Raw genomic sequence first — 21,710 nt, 5'->3', positions numbered from 1 at the left:
GACAGCACCTTCCAAACCCGCGACCTCTACCACCTCGAAGGACAAGGGCAGCAAATACATGGGAACACCACCACCTGCAAGTTCCCCTCCCAGTCACACACCATCCTGACTTGGAACTATATCGCCGTTCCTTCGCTGTCGCTGGGTCAAAATCCTGGATCTCCCTTCCTAACAGCACTGTGGGTATACCTACCCGAAATGGACTGCAGCGGTTCAAGAAGTCAGCTCACCGCCACCTTCCCAAGGACAATTAGGGATGGGCAATAAATGCTGGCCTGGCCAGCGACGCCCACATCCCATGAATGAATAAAAAAAATATCTGGGTGCTGCAGTAGAAGCTCAGACTGAGGTCATGAAATCTCTGATTATTGCCATGCCAGCCTAGCTTGATGCTCATGGCTTGCAGGGTCTCTCCGCAATCAAGCAATCTGTCCTCCAACAGATTACTAGTATTGTTGAGGTGCTGCCCTGGGAGAGTGTTAGTCACTCCATGATGCATGAACCTAGTGTCCTCTCTCCACTGCCACTACACCAGTGCCCCTACTGTTGCCTTTCAGCCAGCCAGCCAGCTCAGACTGCTGCCACTCACGTGGTGGTTGTGCAGTCTGAAGCCGAACCCTCGAGGCCCAGAGCTGCTTGAGGGTGTACTGCAAGGCTCCCCCACTGAAAGTCAGCTACCTTCCGCCAGCCATGCTGAAGCCACTGGGGTAGCACTGCGTAGGAGCACTAGGACAGGCAAAGGCACCCTCAAGGCAGACACTCAGGAATTGTTCAGTTTTGCATGTATTATTGGAAGTGTTGGATAAAGTTATTATAAGTTGTTATGGAATAGTTTTTTTTGTGTCTTTTATTTCAAGATTTTGCAGGATTTTGGCCAAGGGGACACTTTTATAAAAAAAAAAAATTCATTCACAAGATGTGGATGTCGCTGGCTGGGCAGCATTTCTTGCCCATCCCTAATTGCCCTCAAGAAGGTGGTGGTGAGCCATCTTCTTGAACCGCTGCAGTTCATGTCAGGTAGACTGTTAGAAAGGAAGTTCCAGGATTTTGATCCATTGACAGTGAAGAAATGGCGATTATAGTTCCAAGTCAGGATGGTGTGTGACTTGGAGGGGAACTTGCAGGTGGTGGTGTTCCCATGTATCTGCTGTCCTTGTCCTTCTAGGTGCTAGAGGTTGCAGGTTTGGAAGGTGCTGTCGAAGGAGCCTTGATGAGTTGCTGCAGTGCATCTTGTAAATGGTACACGCTGCTGCCGCTCTGCGTCAGAGGTGGAGGGAGTGAATGTTGAAGGTGGTGCATGGGGTGCCAATCAAGCGAGCTGCTTTGTCTTGGATGGTGTCGAGCTTCTTGAGTGTTGGAGCTGTACCCATCCAGGCAAGTGGACAGTATTCAATCACACTCCTGACTTGTGCCTTGTAGATTGTGGACAGGCTTTGGGGAGTCAGGAGGTGAGTTACTCACCACAGGATTCCTAGCCTCTGACCTGCTCCTGTAGCCATGTATTTATATGGCTACTCCAGTTCAGTTTCTGGTCAATGGTAACCCCCAGGATGATCGTGCGGGATCCAGCGATCGTAATGCTATTGAATGTTTTGCCCGGGCTCCTTGATGCCACATTCGGTCAGGTGCTGCCTTGATGGTCGATAACAGAGGGATGGAAAGGTGGGGAATTGTGGAATTTTTGGGGAACTAGGGTCTAATGAGCCACTCACAGGCATTTCATCTGGAGTGATGTCGTCCTGGGTTTAGCCTCACTGTCCTTGCTCAAGGCCTGCGGCCTCCGGCCTCCTGACTGCCAGGCTGTGTAGAACGCCATAAAACACTGTGAATTTGGAGATGCGCTGTGTCGAGTGTTGGAGGGCTCCCGTTAGCGGTCCAGGCAATGGAACCGTGGTCTGAGCATGTTGATGGTTTTCTCAATGATGTTCCTGGGTGGTTTTCGTACCAGTGTTGTCCATGTGTGTTTGGGTGGCCAAGGGGAGTAATGAGCGACAATTTGAGTGGGTAGCACTCGTCACCAAGCATTCACCTTGATGGCAGGAATGGCTGACTGGTGAAGGATAAAAGCATTGTGGCAGCTGCCAGGATAGCGGGCATTCACAAACATGATGCTCTGTGCATGGTTGTACGCCAACCATACGTTACGGGAGTGGAACCCTTTGCGATTGAAGTACATCTCCCTGTTGAGATGCGTGTCCACAGAGCCGCATGCGTGCAGTTAATGGCTCCCTGCAGCATGCGGAAACATGCTGTCCTGGCAGAGCCACATACCAGCTCTTCCTGCTTCTCTCTGCTTAAAGGGAAGCCATTGAAGCCCCATCTCCTTGTGTACAGGGCTTTTGTGACCTCCCTGATGCAGCGATGCACAGTGAACTGAGAGACATTGACGATGTTGCCAGCTCCAGTCTGGAAGAATTCTGAAGCATAGAATTTGAGGGTGTCAGTGATTTGGTGGCCACTGGCAGTGTGTCCTTGCCCTGCTCTGCAGCTGCAGGTCCTATTGGAGTTCAGACACCACCTCCTTAGTGAATCGTAGCTGCCTCAGACTCTGCTCCTGCCTGGGAAGCGCTCTCTAATTACCCACAGTGGGTACAGCTTTCTAATGAGAGCCCTCTTCCTTCTCCCTCTGTGCAGTTTCCCCTTTCTGCTGTTTGTGCTCCGTCTCCTTGTCTTGATGCAGCCTAAGAGGGACTACAACCATTACCACAATGACTGAGAGCAACTTTCTGCTTGGAGATCTTCAAGATCTACTCCACTCCTTGCAAAGGTCCAACTCCTCTCCCTTCTAAGTCAAAGAACCTGTATGATCTCCTCCTCCAATATAGTAAATGATACTTTCATGAACTCTACAGCAGCAAAAGAAAGTCAAACGCATCTCACCTGAAAGCCCCATGCTGATGCCTTTACATAGCAATAATGGTGGGGGGTGTCTTATCCAGGACAATGAATGTTCAGCTGGGAGTGTTTGAGAGTTCATTATCGTGGCCTGCGGGGTCCAAATTGGCAGGTTGGTTGCCGAATCAGCGTTTAGACACTGATGCCATGATCTTCTCACTGTGTGTGCTACCGATGCGTGCACAGCCCGACCACGCTATTGCTCTTCCTTAGATGGCGATTGGTGCAGTCACCGCTGGAAGTGATCAGAAGCAGACTGGCCGCAATTTTCAGCCCCTCCGTGTTCCCCTAGCCTTGAAACCTGCAGCATTGGAGCTGAATTTTGTTGTCAGTATTGTGTGGCTACGCTGAACATAAATAGAGCAGCATAATGAATACTATGATAACTGCAGTATGTGAAAATCTAATCTAATTTCTGCATCATTTGCTTGCTAATCAGTCATCATATCATTTATTATCCTACAGTACTCTAACTCGTGTTTATTTCTTACAATAAAACTATTGTAAAGAAATGTTGGCTTTTAAGTGTCACATAAAAATACTTAGAAAAAATTGAGTGGAGAACAGCGTAATTCATGCACAGAATCTAGGATCCGTGGCATCAGGGCAAACAGCAATTTTTGACTGAAATTGTTATCTCCTGCATTGTTCCAGATTTGCATTTGGAGCATTTATGTACACCTGACACCAGGGGGTGGACTTGAGGCATCTTTGGCTGCGTTCATGAATGAGGCTAACAGTAACTTAGCTACGGTTTGCTGAAATACCAGTTTGTCCTCGTGTATGGTGCTATGGAGTCAAATTTCTGCAGGAGCTCCCAGATCTGCTTCCATAATTTTGGTTGGAGTTTGGAGTAATGCCCAGGAAAATGGGCTAAATGACCGTACCCGTTGTTTCTCCAAGCTATCTGTCCATCTTTTGCCAAAGTTATGGCAGATAATTGGGAAAACCTTCCACAGAAACTACTGGCATATGTTGGAGACAGGAAATACAACATGTTCCTTTAAGTTTAAAAGGAAAACTTGGAGATATCTTCTCTCAACATCTTGATGAATTTCCTTTAATGCCAGTGAAAACTGACTTGTGCCTGCAAGTGGTCAGAAAAAAGTATTTGCACAATTGTTTCCTAGCTCAGCTCATTTGCATTTCCATTCGAGTAGTGATTGGTGTAAATCTTGTGGAAAACTGGTGCAATCTGCTGGGGTGTATGGAAATTGCAATACACTGTTTTAAGAAGAAAGTTTGAGCTGAACTCTTCAGCAGCAGACTGGGGGATAACCAGCTAAGGAGGGAACGATGTTTGGCTCACTCACTCACTCACTCACTCGACTCTCAATGAACTTCACTGCTTGTCTTGTCCATCTGTTTCTCTAACTTTTCCAGATGCGAACACTGGAACGAGTAGCCAAACAAGGCAGCAGGGCAAGAAACCCAGGCATAGAAGGACACTGAGCTTTAACGGATTCAGACCTCCGAGCCCTCCTAGTGGAAGTAGAGCTGATGAGTTTCCAGGTGGTCTGTATTGGCAAACCTTCCAAGAATTTCGCTTGTGTGGGGGCTGCACTCTCATTGTGTTCTGAGTCTGCAGACCAATGTGACAAGGAGTTGAATGACCTCAGTAAGGCATAGGAACAGGAGGAGGCCATTCAGCCTCTTGACCCTACTCTGCATTCAGTTAGACTATGACTGATCTGCATCTGAACTCCATTTGCCTGCCTTTTAGTCCATCTCCAAGCAGGACAACACACAGGACATACTCCCTGGGCACCAGCACACTGTTCACCTAAAAGAAGCACCAGTGTAACTAGCCCTTCTCCAATATAATCTGGTGAAGGTGGCTCAAACTTGGAATCTTGCACTATGGTTGTACAGCAGCATTAACAACAACTAACAATGTGCACAAACCGAAAACCCACTTCTTCCACTTTAACAGTTTGATGCCAGCACATCTCTTTAGCTCTCTTGGGCCACATGGCACGTTCCTTAACTGTTAGTGTTCCCCTTATTCACTTTTGCAGCAGAAATTGGAGCACAATGCCTGTGAGAGGCAGACCACCTTATAGAGGACATCCATACTTTAAATCAAATGATGCTGTATAAGGAGAAAACAATAGAGCTACTGGGGCGGCTCTTCTGGAAGATGGTGAGGTTGGCAGCATATTGCCAGCATTGGTTAGTGACTGAACACCTGCACTTTGCCCTGCCATTCGTCACTACACAGACAGAAGTTTCATCTCCGCCTCTTTAATCGCAATGGGGCAATGCTCGTCGACTCTTGGCTTTCCCCTCCTTCCTTACAGATTCGCCACGCAAAAAGATGCTGAGAAACAAAACCGATTCAGCTATCTCCTTATCAACTATGATATTGATGAGAAGGAGGAAACTGAGGAGGACCATGATAAAGTCATAGAGTTATACAGCACAGAAACAGGCCCTTCGGCCCATCGTGTCCATGCTGGCCATCAAGCACCTATCTATTCTAATGATGAATGGGAAAGTAGACTGCAGCCCTCCCATAAGATCATAAGAAGTAAGAAATGGGAGTAGGTGTAGGCCATTCAGCTCCTCGAGCCTGCTCCACCATTCAATAATATCACAGCTGATCTGATTTGTGGCCTTAACTCCACTTTCCTGCCTGCCCCACCATAACCCTTGATTCCCTTGTAGATCAAAAATCCAACTGAGCCTTGAATATATTCAATGACCCAGCCTCCACTGCTTTCTCTGGGGTGGAGAATTCCAAAGATTCTTGATCTTCAAAGAAGAAATTCCTCCTCAACTCTCTCTTAAATGGGAGACTGCCCTCTAATTCTAGGTTCCCCCATGAGGGAAAACAGCAGTTACCCTGTCAAGCCCCCTGAGAATCTTATAACATCATTCTTCTAAACTCCAATGAGTATCGGCCCAACCTGCTCAACCTTTCCTCATAAGACAACCCCTTCATCCCAGAATCAGCCTGGTGGACCTTCTCTGAACTGCTTCCAATGCAAGTATATCCTTCCTTAAATAAGGAGACCAAAACTGTACACAGTACTCTAGGTGTGTTCTCACTAATGCCCTGTACAGTTGTAGCAAGACTTTGCTACTTTTATTCTGCATCCCCTATGCAATAAAGCCCAACATTCCATTTGCTTTCCTAATTACTTGCTGTCACTGCAAGCTAACATTTTGTGATTCATATACAAGGACACGCAAATCCCTCTGTACCGCAGCATTCTGCAGTCTCCCTCCATTTAAAAAATATTCTGCATTTCCATTCCTTCTGCCAAAGTGGACAACCTCATATTTTCCCAATTTATACTCCCATTTACCAAATTTTTGCCCACTCACTTAACTTATCTATATCCCTTTGCAGACTCTGTCTGCCTCATGACTTGCTTTCCTACCTACCTTTTGTTTTGTCAGCAAATTTGGATACAATGCGCTCAGTCCCTTCTTCCAAATCATTAATCTGGATTGTAAATAGTTGAGGCCCCAGAACTGAGTCCTGTGGACTCCACTAGTTACAGTTGCCTACCTGAAAATGCCCCATTTATCCTGAATCTCTGCTTCCTGTTAGACAATCCTCTATCCATGGTAATATATTACCCCCAATACCATGAGCTGTTGTGTAATAACCTTTTACTTGGCACCTTTATTGAAGGCTGCGCTTGCTAACAATGCAACCACTAGATGGCGCAGTACTAGCACATGTACAAAAACAGCCTCATCCGCTGAAATGTCACTGTGACATCTCAAGCAGCTGCCAGTAATAAAGATGCCGCAGCTCAATTTATTACAAAAACAAATTAAACCCAAATCCCCTCAATGGGTGCGATCGCCGCCTCCATCCCACCCCCAACAATACCCCATTCCATCTTGCCATTGCACTTCTCTTCACTGCTCCCTACCGCGCCTGTCTGCTCGCTGCTGTCTTCCCTTAGCCACTTGTTCCTGACCTTGCCGCTTTTCCCCCCCACCTTGGCTGCTCGTTCCCTGCTTCTTTTACCCCCCCAACCCTCTGGCTACTCGCTCCAGACTGCGCTGCTTCCCTCCTCTTGGCCAGTCACTGTCACGATGCCCCGTCACCCCTTGCTCCCCGCCTTTCGCTTTGGTGGATCGTTCCCCACTTCATTGGATGCACATCGGAGAACGATCGGCTGAGGGGAGGAGGGAGAAGTGAAGCCGGAAGCGAACGTCGGGGTTGAGGGGGGAGGGGAAAGCGGTGAGGCCTCAAGCGAGTGGCTGAGGGGGGGATGTAGCGATCGATGGGTAGCAGCCGGTGGGGGAGGGGTGGGAGCGGCGAGGACAGGAGCGAGTGTCTGAGTGAGAGAAGCGGCCGGGGGAGTGGGGTAAGTGGCAAGGGCAGGAGCGAGTGCCTGAGGAAAGGCAGTGGGGAGCGAGCGGGCGAGGTGGGGATTGATGCGGGGTACTGCTCGGGGGAATGGAGGCGGCTATTGAGGGGTGAGGACGTCATTGTATGGTGACGCCATGTGCGCATTCATATGGGCAGGCTGGCAAATGTTCGCACACACTGATGAGGTCCGGGATTGCTCTGCGCATGCTCTGTGTTGTCAGGAATCACTTTGGTTATTGAATGCCTTTTGGAAATCCAAATTAAAGGCCTGCTCGAGTGTGCAATTGAAACCCGACCCGAGCCCGACAGCACCACATCCAACCCGGCCCGAGTCCTTTTGGTTTTTTTCCCCAACCCAATCGCCGGAATAAAGTTGAGTATATTAAAGAGGTTGTGTTCTACCTTGGATGGAATCGCTCACTGCAGACTAGTGTGGAGTCCAAATGCATGTTTCCCGCCTTGGTGTCCTGGCTGTCACTGTGTCTGACTCGACTCGACCCAACCCGAACCCGACACATGTCGTTGGGCCCAGTCGGGTTCGGGTCAGGTAGCCATGCTCTAATCCAAATACAGTATATCTACTGGTTTCACTTTATCCACCCTTCTTGTTAAATCCTCTATTTCCTTTCATAAAACCATGTTGACTCTGTCTGATGTAATATGATTTTCTAAATGTTCTGCTACTACTTCCTTAGTAATGGGTTCTAGCATTTTCCCCAAGGACAAACGTTAGGCTAACTGGCCTATAGTTTCCTGCTTTCTGTTTCCCTCTTTTCTTAAATAGAGGCGTTACATTTGCGGTTTTCCAATCTGCTGTGACCTTTCCAGAATCTAAGGAATTTTGGAACATTACAACCAATGAATCGACTAACTCTGCAGCCATTTCTTTTATGACCCTAGGATGCAGGCGATCAGGTCCAGGTGACTTGTCAGCCTTTCGTCCCATTAGTTTTCCCAGTATTTTTTCTCCAGTGATTAGTGATTATTCTAAGTTACTCCCTCCCTTTACCCCTTGATTTTCTGTTATTCTTGGGGTGTTTTTGTGTCTTCTACTGTGAAGACAGATACAAAATACTTGTTCAAAGTCTCTGCCATTTTATTGTTTCCCATTATTAATTCCCCAGTCTCACCCTCTAAGGGACCAACACATACTTTAGCTCCACTTTTCCTTTTAATATACTTGTAGAAACTTTTACTGTCTGTTTTTACATTTCATGCTAGTTTACTCTCATACTCCTAATTTCTCCCTTTTTTTTTAGTCATCCTTTGGGAAAATTTTAGAAACCAGCAATCTTGTGGCTTGCCACTAATCTTCACAGCATTGTATACCTTTTCTTTCAATTTGATACCATCCTTATCTTCCTTAGTGAGCCATAGTTGGTGCATCTTTCTCATAGTCTTTCTCATTGGAATGCATCTTGAGAGTTATGAAATATCTCTTTAAATGTCTGCCACTGCTTCTCTACGGTCTTACCTTTTAACCTATTTTCCCAGTCCATTTTAGCCAACTCTCTACCTTTGTAATTGCCTTTATTTAAGTTTAAGACACCAGTTTCAGACGCAAGTTTCTCACCCTCAAATTGAATGTGAAATTCTATTTTGTTATGATCACTCTTCTCTAGAGAATCCTTTACTCTGAGATCATTAATTAATCCTTTCTCATTACACATTACCAGGTTTAAATAGCCTGATCCTGGGTTGATTCCAGAAATTATTGATCTAAGAAACTGTCCCAAATGTACTCTATGAACTTATCTTCCTGGCTACCTTTCCAATTTGATTTGTCCAATCGAGATGAAGATTAAAATCACCAACAATTATTGCAGTACCTTTTGTACAAATCCCCATTATTTCTTGAGTTATAGTGCATCCTACAGTGTACCTACTGTTTTCTTTTTCTTTTGGGCCTCCTTATCTCGAGAGACAATGGATACGCGCCTGGAGGTGGTCAGTGGTTTGTGAAGCAGCGCCTGGAGTGGCTATAAAGGCCAATTCTGGAGTGACAGGCTCTTCCACAGGTGCTGCAGAGAAATTTGTTTGTTGGGGCTGTTGCGCAGTTGGCTCTCCCCTTGCGCCTCTGTCTTTTTTCCTGCCAACTACTAAGTCTCTTCGACTCGCCACAATTTAGCCCTGTCTTTATGGCTGCCCGCCAGCTCTGGCGAATGCTGGCAACTGACTCCCACGACTTGTGATCAATGTCACACGATTTCATGTCGCGTTTGCAGACGTCTTTATAACGGAGACATGGACGGCCGGTGGGTCTGATACCAGTGGCGAGCTCGCTGTACAATGTGTCTTTGGGGATCCTGCCATCTTCCATGCGGCTCACATGGCCAAGCCATCTCAAGCGCCGCTGACTCAGTAGTGTGTATAAGCTGGGGATGTTGGCCGCTTCAAGGACTTCTGTGTTGGAGATATAGTCCTGCCACCTGATGCCAAGTATTCTCCGAAGGCAGCGAAGATGGAATGAATTGAGACGTCGCTCTTGGCTGGCATACGTTGTCCAGGCCTCGCTGCCGTAGAGCAAGGTACTGAGGACACAGGCCTGATACACTCGGACTTTTGTGTTCCGTGTCAGTGCGCCATTTTCCCACACTCTCTTGGCCAGTCTGAACATAGCAGTGGAAGCCTTACCCATGCGCTTGTTGATTTCTGCATCTAGAGACAGGTTACTGGTGATAGTTGAGCCTAGGTAGGTGAACTCTTGAACCACTTCCAGAGCGTGGTCGCCAATATTGATGGATGGAGCATTTCTGACATCCTGCCCCATGATGTTCGTTTTCTTGAGGCTGATGGTTAGGCCAAATTCATTGCAGGCAGACGCAAACCTGTCGATGAGACTCTGCAGGCATTCTTCAGTGTGAGATGTTAAAGCAGCATCGTCAGCAAAGAGGAGTTCTCTGATGAGGACTTTCCGTACTTTGGACTTCGCTCTTAGACGGGCAAGGTTGAACAACCTGCCCCCTGATCTTGTGTGGAGGAAAATTCCTTCTTCAGAGGATTTGAACGCATGTGAAAGCAGCAGGGAGAAGAAAATCCCAAAAAGTGTGGGTGCGAGAACACAGCCCTGTTTCACACCACTCAGGATAGGAAAGGGCTCTGATGAGGAGCCACCATGTTGAATTGTGCCTTTCATATTGTCATGGAATGAGGTGATGATACTTAGTAGCTTTGGTGGACATCCGATCTTTTCTAGTAGTCTGAAGAGACCACGTCTGCTGACGAGGTCAAAGGCTTTGGTGAGATCAATGAAAGCAATGTAGAGGGGCATCTGTTGTTCACGGCATTTCTCCTGTATCTGACGAAGGGAGAACAGCATGTCAATAGTCGATCTCTCTGCACGAAAGCCACACTGTGCCTCAGGGTAGACGCGCTCGGCCAGCTTCTGGAGCCTGTTCAGAGCGACTCTAGCAAAGACTTTCCCCACTATGCTGAGCAGGGAGATTCCACGGTAGTTGTTGCAGTCACCGCGGTCACCTTTGTTTTTATAGAGGGTGATGATGTTGGCATCGCGCATGTCCTGGGGTACTGCTCCCTCGTCCCAGCACAGGCATAGCAGTTCATGTAGTGCTGAGAGTATAGCAGGCTTGGCACTCTTGATTATTTCAGGGGTAATGCTGTCCTTCCCAGGGGCTTTTCCGCTGGCTAGGGAATCAATGGCATCACTGAGTTCCGATTTGGTTGGCTGTATGTCCAGCTCATCCATGACTGGTAGAGGCTGGGCTGCATTGAGGGCAGTCTCAGTGACAGCATTCTCCCTGGAGTACAGTTCTAGGTAGTGCTCAACCCAGCGGTCCATCTGTTTGCGTTGGTCAGTGATTATGTCCCCCGATTTAGATTTGAGGGGGGTGATCTTCTTGATGGTTGGCCCAAGAGCTCTCTTCATGCCATCATACATTCCTCTGATGTTTCCGGTGTCTGAGGCCAGCTGAATATGACTGCATAGGTGTTGCCAGTAGTCGTTTGCGCAACGCCTAGCTGTTCTTTGTGCAGTACTTCTGGCTGCTTTAAGTGCTGCGGATGTTAAATCGCTGGGGGCTTTCTTGTAGTTCAAAAGTGCAATGCGCTTAGCGGCTATGACAGGTTCCAGCTCTTCATTATGAGATTGAAACCAGTCTGCATTTCTCTTCGCACTTTTGCCGTAGGTGGTCAAAGCTGACTCATAGATGGCGTCTCTGATGTGGGCCCACTTGGTCTCAGCATCCCCTGTGGGAGTGTTTTGAAGGGCTGTTACAAGTGAATTTAGAAATTTTTGTAACAGCTGTGGGTGAGAAATTCTGCTCGTGTTGATGCGTGGGTGGCCCTTCTGCTTGGAATGATGCAACTTCTTTGGTCTGAGTCTAACCTTGCTGCACACCAGGGAGTGGTCGGTGTCGCAGTCCGCACTGTGGAAGCTGCGTGTGATTTGAACACTGTTTAAGGCGGCTCGCCTTGTGACAATGAGGTCTAGCTGGTGCCAACGACGTGATCTTGGGTGCCTCCATGAAACCTGGTGACAGGGTTTAGTGTGAAAGAACGAGTTGGTGATGCAGAGGTTATGATAGGTACACAACTCAAGCAGTCTCTGCCCGTTCTCATTCATCCTTCCAACGCCATAGCGCCCAAGGCAGGAGGGCCATGAGTCATGGTCGGCCCCAACCCTGGCATTAAAGTCCCCCAGCAGGAATAGGTGTTCGGTGTTGGGGATGCTGCTAATGATGTTATGGAGTTGTTCATAGAACTGGTCTTCAGCTTCAGGTGCGGAACAGAGTGTTGGAGCATAGATGCTGAGTAGGTGTACTGGACCAGAGGTGGTGAGCAGTCGGATGGACAGTATGCGTTCCGAGCCATTTGAGGGAGGCTCTATCATGCTGAGCAAGGAGTTTCTGATGGCGAAGCCCACTCCATGCTGTCTTGGTTCTTCAGGATCCCTGCCCTGCCAGAAGAAGGTGTAGTCTTGCTCTGCTAGAGAGCCACTCGCGGGGAGGCTTATGTTATGCTACTGTTAGGGGGCTTATAAAATACACCCACCAGTGACTTCTTTCCTTTGCTATTTCCCACCCATGTTGATACTACATCTTGATCTTCCAAGCCAAGATCATTTCTTACTATCGTACTGATCTCATCCTTTTATTAATAGAGCTACTCCACCTCCTTTTCCTTTCTTCCTATCTTTCTGAAATGTCAAATATCCTTGAATATTCAGTTCCCAGCCTTGGTCGCTTTGTAATTACATCTCAGTAATGGCTATCATATCATACTCATTTATTTCTATTTGTGCTATTGATTTCAATTCTATTTTTTTTTCCATTTTTTTTCCTTCTCTGACCTTATTTGCTGGTACACCCTTATGTTTGTACACTCGGTCCCTTTCTGTCACACTGCGGTTATCATTACCTGTATTGTTACCCTGCACAATTACTTTATCCATTCTCTTTAACTTTTCAAATCTCCTCTCCTGAACCCTTTTCCCCCCACCCCCCTCCCCGCAACATTATTTAGTTTAAAGCTTGCTCTACAGACCTCATTGTTCGATTCACCAGGACACCAGTGCTGTTCAGGTGAAGGCAGTCCTAATGGTACAGCTTCCTCTTTCCCGAGTTCTGGTGACAGTGTCCCGTGAATTGAAACCCATTTCTCCCGCACTAATCTTTTGAGCTACGCATTCAACTGTCTGATCTGATTTACTCTAAGCCAATTTGCTTGTGGCTCGAGTAGTAATCCAGAGATTATTACCTTTGTGGTTCTGCTTTTTAATTTCGCTTCTAGTTGCTCATACCCCCTGAACAGAACCTCTTTCTTTGTCCTACCTATGTTGTTAGTACCCGTGCGGACCATGACAACTGGATCCTTCCCTTCCCACTCCAAGTTCCTCTCCAGGTGTGAGGAGATGACCTTAACCCTGGCACAAGGCAGGCAACACAGCCTTCGGCACTCACATTCTCGGCTGCAGAGAACAGTATCTATCCCTCGAACTATACTGTCCACTACTACAACTACATTCCTTTTTACTTCCCTCCCCACCTGGTGTTGTGGTCAGTTTGCTCAGCCTCCCTCCAGTCCCTGCTCTTGTCCAAGCAAGCTGCAAGAACAGAAGTTGTTGCACAGAACTCCTGACCCTTGTTCCTCTGGCCTAACCCACTCCAACTTGCTTTTTATGTCACTTCCTTCTTCACTGCCAGGTACTAGTGAGGGTGATCCACCTGCCCAGTGCAGGCTGAGGAGAAGGCTACCTATGACTTTGGAATGATAGGATCCAGAACTTGTGGATGCTCCCCTGAAAAGAAGGATGTTTGAAGGCTATCTTAATCTCTGTGCAGACTCCAAGGTTATTATTTAAGGATTTGGGCAACTGATGGGTGTGACTCCTGAGTCTACAGCTCTTGTTATGCAGATTCCCAGGCATAAAACAGCCAGGGACTAGTTGGTGCCTCCATCTCCACAGAAGCACAGACTGCAGTTCTAGTGTCAACAGGAGCGAATAGAAAGCACTAGGAACATGGTGGCCATGATGTATTCTGCTGTCTCTTGGGGCTTTCAGAATCTGAAAGACACTATTAGATCAGCTCTCCTGCTGACCCGTGGGAACACAGATGCATTGGCCAGTGGATTGAGCAATAGCTAGACTCTGTCTGCTTGGTAAACAGTCTCTCATGACAGTATCACATGCCAGGCATCCAGGCTTCACCCTCAGAACACCAAACCAGTGTATCGGTGGAGGTAGCACCAGCAGTCCAGGGACAATCTTCAGATCTGTGGCTTTCTGCCACGAGCAAGCTACTAATGAGAGTTCCCATGACCTTTCTGGTAGAGAACGAACGGCCAATCACCTCTCGTGATATTGACCCTTGGACTACACCAAGTAACAGGTGAACGATAGACATGTGCATCTGCCCAGCGGAAGAACACTGTTAGGAAAATTCAGTTGGCTTCTGTTCACTTAGGACTTCATTGTAATAAAATATATACATTGTCATCACTTTTTGTTATTCATGGAGGTTAGAGTCATTCAGGAAAAGGTGCATTTATTTGGTGCTGGTTACGTGCTAAGATGTTCATTATTAGTTCTCATTCCTGTAGGGGCAAAGATAGCTGATGTTGTAGGATGAGGACTGGATTGAGAGAAGGTCCCTTTTACTTGAGGGAGAGAAAGAGGTACGGCTTTGTTGTCAAAGGTAGATTGCGTTACACAGAAGAGAAGATGTCAATGATGGGTTGGCCTTTGTAGTGGTTGCTGAGGCGGCCTCTGAGTGCCAGTTATTTACTTCTGATATTAGCACATATTTAAACGAGCGCATGCAGGATTCTTCAGGCAAATTATGGAAGAACCAAGAAGTGTGAGGGAATTTGGAGAAATAAATTCAGTGACAAAGAAATGGCAGAAATGGCTTCTGCACAATTTTTCCTGCCGTAAAAATTTATTTGCCCCGATTGTACACTGGAACTACACCAGGGTTAGCAACCAAATCCATTCCCCTTTGTGTTTTTTTTTAAAAAAACTGCTCTGACCCTTGAAGATTTTTTTTCTTTCGCATTTTGAAATGAATCTGACGAAATGAATGTGCCCTCAGGTTTTGCCTCATGCACAAGATGAGAGAGTGCATTGCACAGGGACCAATGTGATTATTTCACTGCCTGCAACTCCGCTAAAGGAAGGAGGTGTACACCAGAGCGGGAGTAGATTGAAAATGTAGACCTGGCAGAGTGGATGAGGTGGCTGGGCTTGTTGTTATTTTATTCACTTTATTTAAAAATCAATTCACTTTGTGAATAAATGCGTTTTTAATTATGAGGGTGACTCTCTGTGAGGCTTCTCCCGTTCGGCTACTGTAACTTCAGAAGATGGGTAGGATTTCAGTCAAACCTACGGTGGCCAATTAGAACCTCCAAGGAAATACCCAGTGTATAAGGTTAAAGATTGCCAGTGGATTATTTGTATCAGCCTTTTTGCTGCGAACAATCACAGCAATGGGAAAATGATTCCTTGAAAATGGTATCTTTGTATTTAGAATAGGGGCTGCAGTAGGTTCAGCTAATGGTCCTTCAGTGCTCTAAACAGTGATGGTGCTGTTGTGTTCAGTGTATATTTGTAAGCCTAATCCTGTTTTCATTTGCAGAGTATCCTGAATCCAATGCAAGGCTTTCTCAGCACGTTAGCATTTTATGGCTGGACCGGATGGGACTTTGATTTCAGGTTTCAAAGGCACGAAATACCTTGGGAATTGCCAACCTCTACTACAGCTGAAAATGCTTACGACAACCCTGTGGCAACCTCACTCAATTATCATGGATATCTGCAAGAACATGAAAAGTTGAGAACAGAAAATGGTCACGAAAATAGCGATGACCTTTCTGTCCTCTCTGAAGGTAATGGAAAAGCAAATGGCTTCTTTGCAAAAATCTCGCCTGTCTATCAGGGGCTGTAACTGCCTCCCTAAAAATATCAGGAAAAATTCCATGACTTCCACTGCTATCCATTTTTAAAAAAATCCCCTTAAAGGTTTCATACTGCTACAAAAGGAGAGTCTAGGCTATGGATTTCTCTCTATCGATATTGGTCTATTATGGTCTGATTCGAATGAAGATCTCTGTTTGACCCTCCTCCCCACAACTAGATTGAAATCGAGATGTATCGCAAAACCTTCCATTCTAACTCATTGTTTCTCGAGGCAGTTAAAACTGCAGAACTCCTCGCGTCCCTCATTTTTCTTTCCTTCTACTATCTTGAGTTCTTAATCTAATCTCTGCATTACTTAATCACTACTTCATGATTTATTGATCATTTCTGACACTCCTTCAATCATGGCAGGGAGTTATTCCCGATGTCCTGGCCAATATTTATCCCTCCATACACATCACAAGATCGGATCATCTGGCCATGATCACATTGCCGTGGGTGGGAACTTGCTGCACTTTCCTTCCTTTTTCTTCCTTTCCTTGATGTGGCCTGGCAGGTCCCACCTTGCCCCTGCAAAAAAAAAAAAAGTTGTACCCTCCGTGATATCTCTGCTCCTCCAATTCTGGCCTCTTGAGAATCCCTGATTTTATTTACTCCACTTTTGGCAGCCATGGTTTCAGCTTCCTCGGCCTTCAACTCTGGAATTCCTTCACTAAACTTCAATGCCCCTCTACTTCGCTTTTCTCCTTTTAAGATGCTCCTTAAAACCTACCTCTTTGGCCAAGCTTTAGGTCATCCACCCTGACATCTCCTAATGTGGCTTGATATCAGTTTGTTTGATAACTGTGCAGTGAAGTGCTTTGGGACATTTTACTATGTTAAAGGTGCTGTATAAATACAAGTTGTTGTTTCTTAATATTGCTAAATGTTTGATGCTCCGTATTGTGGTCTAGACAGGCATTAACGCAAATGACAAGAATGTCTGGGGTTCAAACTCGGCAGCCTCTTGTGGAAAATCAAATGATGGTCAGTAGCTTGGACTACCAGGCTGAGTGCTACCCTTTTCTACTTTAATTATACCTCAAGATCCAAGAAACAAAAACACTTAGTAGCAGAGCAATTCCTCATTTTATATGATGCATTTTAAAGAAGCAATATCCCTTTTTTAAATAACCTAGATAGATCAGTCTCAAACATATAAAGTGTATGTTCCTCAAAAACTTGCTTGTGCGCTAAAGCAAAATACTGTGGATGCTGGAAATCTAAAACCAGAAAATTCTGGAAATGCTCAGCAAGTCAGGCAGCATCTGTGAAGAGAGAAACAAAGTTAACATAATGTTAGTTCTGATGAAAGGCCATCGATCTGAAACGTTAACTCTGTTTCTCTGTCCACAGATGCTTCCAGACCTGCTGAGTGTTTCCAGCACTTTCTGTTTCTATTTCTTGCTTGTTTGCTGTTCCTTTTTCTTTTTTCTTCTCCTAAATGCTATGAAACTGTATAGTTGATGGAAGCAATGTAAACCAACTGGTTAACTACAAGTTTAAAGGATAGTGGAATGAATTGCTGAGGGATCCAAAAAACAGACTCCAGTAATGATTGCTCACAATTTTTATCTGACCCGTATTCAATCTCCAATGCAATTCAGAGCCTTGATTACATTTCTTGCAGCATCATTGTCAGACCATGACTGCCATATTGAGCTTCTCACTGTCATCTTAAGTGCTCAGAAACACTTTAGTATGATGTTGCATGATGTACCAAACACCAGGACATTGGTGCTGCTGACTGCGGTCAGGTCAGATCACTGGTTGTTGAAACATCAATGGGTTGAATTTCTTCTATTAGAACACTGATCAGTGTACATACATTCATCAGACACCTTTTACTTTTTCTTATTGCCTCCTTTTTTGTAACACCATTATCACTTATTTAATCATCTCTTGTCCTGCACCTAATTACAGACCTGTCTTTTTTTTTCTCTCTTCATACACTTAGCCCTGACTTTGTTTCTGCTTATAAACTGTTCATCTGTAACATCAGCCAGTTCTAACGAAAGGTCATTGACCTGAAATGTTAACCCTACCTTCCTCTCTGCACAGATGCTCCCTGACTTGCTGAGTGTTTCCAGCATTTTCTGTTTTTATTTCAGATTTCCAGCACGAACAGTATTTTGCTTTTTACATAAAATCCTGTGTCTGTGTTTAAAAAAAAAAAATAGCCTAGTCATTAACTCACATAAATGTGGGAATTTACCCTAATACACATTGAGGGGCCTGCTAAAGATAGTGTTCCAAATAACATAATTAGGTTTACGTACCACATGATCGACAGCAGTATTTTCAGACATTAAACTCTACAAATTTAACTTATTTTATTCAGGGGATTTTACACATAAATGGCTTGCCTGTGTATATAATGTCTGGTTGATTTTAGTGGCTTGGTTGGTAAATACATTTGGAACTGATCCATTACATTTTTGGGATTTTTCCAACACTTTCTTTTTTTACTAGTAACAGTTTTGGTAAACAGACCATGACTTTTGCTCTCTGATATATTGAATTAGCATAACCCAAATCTACTAAGTTACTCTGATCAGACTAAATTAATTATTGAGGTTCAGTTAGGATGCTCACTATGCTTCTGGTCAATCAGAAAGTGAAAATGTAACCACACTAGACCATTTTATACAGGCTAAACTATGACCAGATTTATTCATGATTAAATGATTCACAGAAGCAAATATTTACACACAATGCTATGCAGCTCAAGTGATAATTTGTATTATAAACAACTGAAATGACTCTTTAGTAGAACAGTTGACTCCTTCTGGCAAATTCTTGAAATGGCAGTCTCTGGTAATCCAAAGGCTTTACTTACCAAATTGTGCACACCATCAAGCATTCAATGGCACAATAAACTGAACTAACATGGTTGCCAAGGCTGACACTTTTACATTGGATTTATTTGATGTAAAAGCAGTCTCCTTTAAAAATTGTCTTTTGCAAACCAAATCTTAATAGTCTAAAGTCTACCTTCCCAGTAAACAATTAGATGATGATCTGACATCTTTGTGTCGTGTCTCTTATGTGACTTCCATGCGTCTCAACCAAAATACCGTAACGCTTGACACAATTGCAAATTACTTATTGGATTCTACATCCAATATTTTTGTTTGTCACGATCTCAGCAACCTTCCCAAAAATGGCACTAGCTGTGACTGAGTAAACAACTCCGCACTGATAAGGATAATTTACCTTTTCAAACAGACTTGACTAATTATGCTAATTCAAGTCTCTTTAGACCTGATGCCAAATGTTGTATACTTGAACATGTTAGACGTACTTCTCCCATCAAAGAGAACTTTTAATTAAGTGGCCAAATTGCCCTGCCTCTTCTTACAATCTTAGCATCTCGGGTCAGCTATTTTGAACTTCACAAAGGGGCAATCTCTATTTTGAACTTAATTACACTTGCTACTTAAGGCAAAGGCAAACTTTTTTTTTTGGCATGGAATAGGAAAGTTTGAATCCTGGTTTGTGCTGTATTGGGCAGTCAAAGCAGTAATAAATATTGCAGTTTGTCTCATCACTTGTGGTACAAAAGGGGAGAAAATCAGTGACTTCTGCTGGAGAATGCACATGGCAGTTCCACTTCAGAGAAGGACAGTATTGGGCTTGGCAGTATTATCCTCCATAGCCAAATATCCCATTAACACCCAGTCCAGGCTCACACCTGACAGGGTATCTAAGGTGACTGATGCCATGAAACAGCATGCCAGGAAAAGGCACAGCTTTTGGAAAAGGAGGAAGTCTTTAAAAGCACTAAATACTGTGCACTGAGGGAAAACTGGCTGTTCCTCAAATGCTTTCACACCAGAAAGATTATTTTAGCTTCCTGCGATTATAAAAATATGTAAGGTCTATGAAATTACATTATGGGATACTAGCATGCAAAGACTTAATGTTGGTCTGAATTTTTTCTCTCTACTATTCTAACTGAGTTAAATAAATGGCTTAGCAGCTGTGAAAATATGAAGAGAGGAATTTCCAATAAATGTGCTGAGCGTTTATAAGCATTATCCCATTGAACGTCAGGATCATGATGTTTAAAGATCTGCTGTGGGCCCAGTGCTATTGAAAACAACTGCCTGAATGAGCTCATGCTGCAGAGAGGGGCTGACAGTCCCATCATGCTAGCAAAACAGTTACACTAATTGAATGCAACTGGGGCCAGTTTAAAAAAATTTTTAAATCTGAATTCAGTGACTGTGTAATTGCCTTGAACTCTCACTGCGGTTACTCTTGCATTGCTGAAAAGGTTTATTTTTATTCTGAGTGAATACAGGCTCATTATGCTGTTCAGCGTATTGAGTGAAGGTTATCAGTCCTGTGACAAATTTTTACATCAGTCAGTGAAAGTTGCAGTTTGTGGGGTGGAGAAAGCTACTGTTTTGGGAGAATTTATATACGATTGCTGCGTTGTACATTGTTTAATGCCATTTAAAACTGCTGCTGTATAACGTCATGTTAATTAAAGTTGCAGTAACCTCAGAGCAGGGCTCGAATCCAGCTGCAGCTGACTAGCAGTAAAAGGGAACCATGTGAAATACATATAAGAAGTCACATTTCAGTCCTTTGAGCACAAACAACACCAAAGTTAACAGCACATAGGTGGTCTTGGTCCAAATCCACAGAAAGTGGAAAATATACTGGAGCCAATAACTGCAATCTGTGGTTAGGGCTAAGGCACATTGCCTCTAACCATGTTCTTCCTGATGTTTGGATGTCCAAAATGTGAAAGACGTTCCATTTTCCCTTAGCAACAAGCCCTCCCTTGACAAGCACAACATTTACCGCAAATAATATCAAATAATGCTGAGAATTTCCCTGGAACTGCTTTGAGGAAATTTGTGGCCATGGTGTTAAAAGTTGCAGTAACTCAAAAACAGATAACCTTACCGATCCCATATTTATGCTGGAGCACAGGTTTGGAGTGCTGTGGTCCTATCTCCCTTTTAAAGTGTGCTTCTCTGCTAGAAGTGTGGGATAATTGAGCGCTGTAGAGAATACATTCATAAGATCCACTTTTAAAATATTTTCACATGAATAATCTTCTCATCAGTATCATAAACATTAAGTGACATTGTTGCCTGTCTACCTTATTTAGCATTGTGTTTTGTGATGATGTCAACACACTGAACCTTACTGCTTAATGATTAGCTCAGGATGCATTTCACTTAAATCTTTAAATTATTTTACAGTCCAGCCGAATCATTTTTAAAACAAATTTTATTTTGAATAATTCAAATTTCCTTGGGAGAAAACTAGCTTTAAATTCTCAAATCAATACATTTAAAAAAATTAAAATACATGGCATTTTATGGCAAAATTAATTATGTCTAGAAGTATTGTAAATTGATTTTTTAATTTTTCCCTTCATTTACAGGTATGCAGGTATAACTGGGGACCTTTAGTCTAGAACGATTTTATCAACATCTTTCACATTTCGTAGCCACTTTGCGTGTGGTCAAACTTCCTAATTTAGTTTGATCTAAAATATTTTTTAAATGTCAAATTTCCCCATATGTAGTAACTCCCTGTATGTAAGAAAGCTGGAAGACATCTTAACCTTTATCACCATATAGACTGGCACTCCCAAATCAAAATTAGCACATCAAATATGACTGGAGGCAAGCTTTTGAGCTGTAGCATCTAAAAATATAGTGCTGGAGGTAAAACAATGCTTGTTGTTTGGTATCATCAGATTACAGATTTTAACTCCCTCTGCCTGACGGAAGCTGGGCAGAAATCGGAGAGGTGTACTTGTCAATTATTTCCCGTCCCAGAGCCATTTTAACACCACTTTGTCTTCAGACAGCTTAAGGTACCTGTCTCCTCAAGCATGAGGCCCCTAAATAGATGCAAATCCATGGCTTTATCACTTAGATATGGCAAGAAGTGGAAGTGCTGTAAGGTAAGTGTTAAAAGTTTTTCTTTGTGGGGTCAGGAGGTGCAGAAGTACCTGTCCAGACCCCACATAGGAAATTTGGGTCACTGCTCTTCCCCACCCCTCCCCCACTTCTCATATGTGGCAACCTCCTC

At 44.4% G+C, this 21,710-nt stretch overlaps 1 protein-coding gene across 1 annotated transcript in view; it reads left to right on the top strand.

Moving 5' to 3' along the window:
* The window catches only part of gpr143 (G protein-coupled receptor 143), an 82,042-nt gene that overhangs the window by 41,081 nt on the left and 19,251 nt on the right, over nucleotides 1-21,710 (top strand). Inside the window, exon 8 of the mRNA XM_068033406.1 lies at nucleotides 15,328-15,577. Coding sequence (XP_067889507.1) covers nucleotides 15,328-15,577 — 250 coding nt within the window. The remainder of the gene's footprint in view (nucleotides 1-15,327; nucleotides 15,578-21,710) is intronic.

Source organism: Heterodontus francisci, chromosome 6 (assembly GCF_036365525.1).
Source record: "Heterodontus francisci isolate sHetFra1 chromosome 6, sHetFra1.hap1, whole genome shotgun sequence".
Classification (NCBI taxonomy): Eukaryota; Metazoa; Chordata; class Chondrichthyes; order Heterodontiformes; family Heterodontidae; genus Heterodontus; species Heterodontus francisci.
The sequence above is the reverse complement of the archived record's forward strand: the minus strand, read 5'-3'. Positions and strand labels throughout refer to the sequence as shown.